The 4,723-nt window shown below is 62.7% G+C and overlaps 1 protein-coding gene across 4 annotated transcripts in view; it reads left to right on the top strand.

Moving 5' to 3' along the window:
• The window catches only part of TOM1 (target of myb1 membrane trafficking protein), a 39,257-nt gene extending 34,893 nt beyond the window's left edge, over window positions 1-4,364 (top strand). Inside the window, exons 13-16 of one of the 4 annotated variants that reach the window (XM_045289524.1) lie at window positions 2,254-2,292; window positions 3,151-3,210; window positions 3,485-3,548; window positions 3,637-4,364. In XM_045289524.1, coding sequence (XP_045145459.1) covers window positions 2,254-2,292; window positions 3,151-3,210; window positions 3,485-3,548; window positions 3,637-3,791 — 318 coding nt within the window. In that variant the 3' untranslated portion in view covers window positions 3,792-4,364. Of the gene's footprint in view, window positions 1-2,253; window positions 2,293-3,150; window positions 3,211-3,484; window positions 3,552-3,636 lie in introns of all 4 variants that reach the window. The other 3 variants (XM_045289515.1, XM_045289530.1, XM_004700318.4) reach the window with 3 other exon arrangements.
• The last annotated feature ends 359 nt before the right edge of the window (window positions 4,365-4,723 follow it).

Genomic DNA, 4,723 nt, shown 5'->3' with positions numbered 1-4,723 from the left:
CGGGGGCAGCATGTGCCGGGTTCCAGGCAGGGCCAGAGCAGTAAGTAGAGGCCCGGGCACCCTGGGTCTGTCCAGACGGGGGCAGCATGTGCCGGTTTCCAGGCAGGGCCAGAGCAGTAAGTAGAGGCCCGGGCACCCTGGGTCTGTCCAGACGGGGGCAGCATGTGCCGGGTTCCAGGCAGGGCCAGAGCAGTAAGTAGAGGCCCGGGCACCCTGGCGTACATTCAGAGTGTGTGAGCCAGGCACTGGCTCAACACACACAGCCATTTGAAGTGCAGTTCTCAGACTGGTCTGACGACGAGACAGGGCTGAGGGCCCAGTCATCTGCCCGAGGTCGTGCAGCAGACCAGGTGGAGCAGGGATTCCAAACTGAGTCGGAGTAGGCCAGGCCGCAGGGTATGACGTGCCGGGCACGGGGTTCAGGCCAGTCACGGCCTCGAGTGGATGGACCCTTTGTTTTATACGAAGGTGGGAAGTCAGGGAAGCTTTCCTGAGCGACAGCCCCACGCAGGCACTGGGCAGACACTGTGCACTGTGTGGACAGCCCCATCGCTGGGTAAGAGCGCTGAGCACACTTCCCTGTTTCCTGGGTGCTCTGTGTGGACAGCCCCATCCCTGGACAAGAGCTCTGAGCACACTGCCCATCCCCCTTTGGCACTGCTGTCTGGGTGCCCCCCGATCAGGCAGGGCTTCTGCTCCATAGGGAAGCGGGCCTTGGTCCGAGGAGAGGAGCAGGGAGGTGAATGAGGAGGTGGGCGGCAGCATCCGAGGCCCGGCAGGCTGAGAGGAAAGGAGGCTGAGGGGCAGGCAGCTGCCCCCACAGGGCCTCAGAGTGGCGGTGAGGACTGTGGAAGCCCCTGGAACCTCAAGCTGAGCCTCCATTTGCAAGGATCCAGGACAGAAGCAGGGAAGCCAGTTAGGCCACAGAGTAAAGCCTACCAGTGCCCCACCCTCAGCCCCCCAGCTTCTCTGGGACTGGTCCCCACCCTCCAGGAAGACATGGCCCTGTGACGGCCGAACGGGGTGGGGCAGGGCAGGTGCTCTTCCTTTGCAGCAGGTGGCCTGCCCAGACCGCCCCCAGACACAGGTGCAGGCTTCTTTTGGCAGGTGCGTTACCAGGCACGAATGGTGGGCCAGGCCCTGGGCCCAGTCCTCATGAACCCCGGCAGTGGGTTGCCATCCCACTGAGAGGACAGCACTGACCCTCAGAGGCTAAGCCCCGCAGGAGGCAGAGCATCCCTCGTGTATCTTCTCACTGCTGCCACAGCGTCGTTTTCAGCTCACCTGAAAAGTGGGAGGAACAAAGGCGTGGAGTGGGGAGGGGGGGCACGGAATCTGAGCTCTGGGAGGGTCCGCGCTCACTCAGCCTGCTCAAAGCATCGCTCACCTGGCCTCTTGTAAGCAGAGGCTATGCCTCAGGGCCACCGTGCCAGCCCACTGGCCCCTTCCTCGCACAGTGAGAGCCCAGACAGGTGTGTCACTCGCTCTGGGCACTCAGCCCCTCAGGGCCACGAGTGGGACCAGAACCCAAGTCTCCGGGCTCCCAGCCCAAAGTTGTTCCTCTGGACTCCCTGACAGTGAGTCCTCAGGAAGGGGCTCTGCCCACAGGAGGTTGGGACCCAGTCACTCGTCACTTGCCCCCCTCTGTGGCTTTCCTAACACCCTATCAGGGCCCCCTGGTGCTCAGATCTGGCTGTGTGGGAAGGCTTTTACCCACTGTGCCACCAGAACTTGATGCTAAGCTGAGCAGCTTTGCCCCAACCCATTCAGAGCTCTCAAGTCCCTGAGCGACTGTGGATTCCCCCTCCCACGCCCCACCAGTGAGACCCCCATGCTGTGTCCTTCACCCACCCTTCACCTGCCACCACACGTGTGCCGTACTGCGCCTCCATCACGTACACATGTGCCACACTGCATGTTCACCCCACACCTCTGCCATACTGCACATACATTACATACACATCACATCACATTGGATACATAGCGTACATGTGCACACCATACCACAGTACACATACACCACCATAAATGCACACAGCACACATCTCACCACACCAGTCACACTACCCGCACTATATCACATACACCACACTACATACACAAACACTCACACTCCTTACCCCTTAACCACACGTACCACATGTACATGCAACACCACGCACATAGATCCCATAAGACTATGCCACCCTTAGACACACACCACCCCCATGCTAGCCCGGCCCTGCCCCTGCAGCACGCCCCTCTCTCACCCAGATGGAAAGCAGCAGTGAGAAGAACCTCGGTGACTGGATGGTGAGACCGGCATGGGGAGGGGCCAGGAGACCTGGGTGCTGCTACCTGGGCAAAACGGGGCCAAGGAGATGCTCTCTGAGGGCGTGGGGGCCATGGCCGAGCGGAGGAGGAAGGAGGGCGCCCTGGGTGCCAGGTGGCCAGGGCTCTTGTGCTCCATGGCTTAGCCAGCTCCCAGGTTGGCCCAGCGGCCTGCCTCTGGACAGAGCGCCTCTGCCTGCGGGTTGAGCAGGAGAGAGGGGCTGCTGCTAGCTGGGAAGTGGGCCCCTGCCTTTCCTCTGGGCGCTGGGCTTCTGGGGCTGCTGGCAGAGCTTGGGGTTGGACTGGCTGGGGCAGAGGTGGCCTCCCTCCTCTCGGCAAACTGGAGCAGTGGCTCACAGGGCCCTGAGCGTCTCCCCGGGGCCTCCCGACTGCAGCCCGATCGTGGGGGCTGCTCCACCTTCCTCCACCTGATGGGAAATTGTATCAGGGATGACTGTACACCCCGGAGGGGTCGAGGCAGACTGGAACCTTCTAGTCTCACCCTGCTGGCAGCGGGTGTGCCCACAGCAAAGTAACCAGAGGGGGCGGGGAGCAGATGGATGGAAAGCCCTGTCCTGGGCCTGGACCAGGGTCACGCACCAGTGGGGACTTCACCCACTGAACCCCCTGGCCCTTGACCTCGTTCCCTGCCCACACAGCGGGCAGGATGGTGGAGACAGGCAGCTGGGCAGCAGCGTCTGCATTCCCGTGCATCCAGGCCAGGAGTATATGGAGGAAAGGACAGTTGTGTCCACCCCAAAAGGGGCAGACTGCCCACTGAGTTCAGAGAGAGGAGCTGCCTGCCTTGTCCCCCCCACGCACCCCCTCCCTGCCTTCCAGATCCCCGTCACCCAGGCCTGCCTCATGGAGGACATTGAACAGTGGCTGTCCACGGACGTGGTGAGTCAGGCACCCCCTCGGGCCAGGGCCATGGGCAGTAGGGGGGCACAAGTGAGCAGCTGGTGAGGAAGGGAGAGGGCTCACCTGACCTTCAGCAGCCTGATGGAGTGGGGCCTGCCTCTCCCTTGGACACTTCCTGTTCCCAACAAACTCAAGGCCATTGAGACGGTTCTGACCCAGGCGGCCCAGTAGAGGAGGGCAAACTGCCCAGGTGAGTCCCTGAGATGGGAACGCTCTGTCACAGCTAACCACCTCTCCTCTGCTTCCCTCCCAGGGAAACGATGCCCGCGCCGCCGCTGCCGCCGCCGCCGAGGGAGAGAAGGGTGTCACCAGTGAAGGTAGTAGTCCCCAGGCAGCACTGCCCTCCCGGAGCCGCCAGGGCCCACACCCACCCACTCTCTCTCTCTCTCTTCCCCCTCTCTCTAGAATTCGATAAGTTCCTAGAAGAACGGGCCAAGGCTGCCGAGCGGTTGCCGAACCTCACCAGCCCCTCAGCTGAGGGTCCCCCAGGCCCCCCTCCGGGCGCCGCCCCTCGGAAAAAGGCCCCAAAGAAAGATGACGACATGTTGTTTGCCTTATGAGTGGGGGCTGCTCCCACCCCTGCTGGGGGCCTCTCTCCTCTCCTTCGGTGTTTAGGCTGCTTCGGGGGGCCTGTCCCCTCTTCCCTCTTCGCTGGAGCTGTGCCGGGCTGCCTGGTGGTGGAGGGAGGGAGCTGGTCAGTCGGAGAGCAAGTCAGTTCTCCTTGGGACCCCGGCCACCCTGCCTCCTCTCCCACCCAGCCCCCCACTGCAACTGGACGGGCTGGCCACTGGGCTGCCGTTCTGTTACTTCCCGTCCTGGGGAAGCCCTCCAGGGCCCCACAGCTGGGCCTGAACCACTCAGCCCTCCCCCAGCCCTGCCTTGGGGGCCCAGGGGCTCCAACTGGCTGCTAAGGGCAGGTGTGCCCCTCAGAGCTGCAGGCTGGTCAGGTACGAGACCAGCCCAGGCTCCAGGCTGCCTGGGGTGCCACAGTCTGCACTATCTCTACTGCCTTTTCATCGTCTTTGCTCCCCCGGGACAGCCCCCCCCCCACACCCCATCCTGGCCCCGTGTGCTCTTGTCCCTTGTCCTGGGAGAGGTGCCTTGTGTCGCCTCAATTAAAGGTAGAAAACTGGCCTGCCCGCAGCACTGTTTTCAGTCTCCTCGGAGAAGGGGCTTCTGGTCTCAACTGGGCTGGTGCCTGTCTGGAAGGTGGGTGTCCCAGGAGGTGGGTATCCACAGGTGGAATGGTGCCAGATGGCCGGCAGCACCTGCTCAGGGGCAGCCCACCATCACCTTCCCACCCAGCTCAGCCACGCAGCCCGACCAGCAGGTGATCTTGCCGGGTGGTGGCCCTGCAAGGTGACAACAGGTCCCTCATGAGAAAGGGATCTACGGGGACATGTTTGCCTGCTGGGTAGTCTGCAGGGCAGGCACTGTGCCAGGCTGGACACACTATGCTGTTGTCCTCTTGGTAAAAATGCCAGGACTTGAC

This window comes from Echinops telfairi, unplaced genomic scaffold, assembly GCF_000313985.2.
Source record: "Echinops telfairi isolate 266 unplaced genomic scaffold, ASM31398v2 ScPeMD7_2;HRSCAF=8, whole genome shotgun sequence".
Taxonomy (NCBI): Eukaryota; Metazoa; Chordata; class Mammalia; order Afrosoricida; family Tenrecidae; genus Echinops; species Echinops telfairi.
Note: the sequence above shows the minus strand (reverse complement) of the source record. Positions and strands in the feature narration are given on the sequence as shown.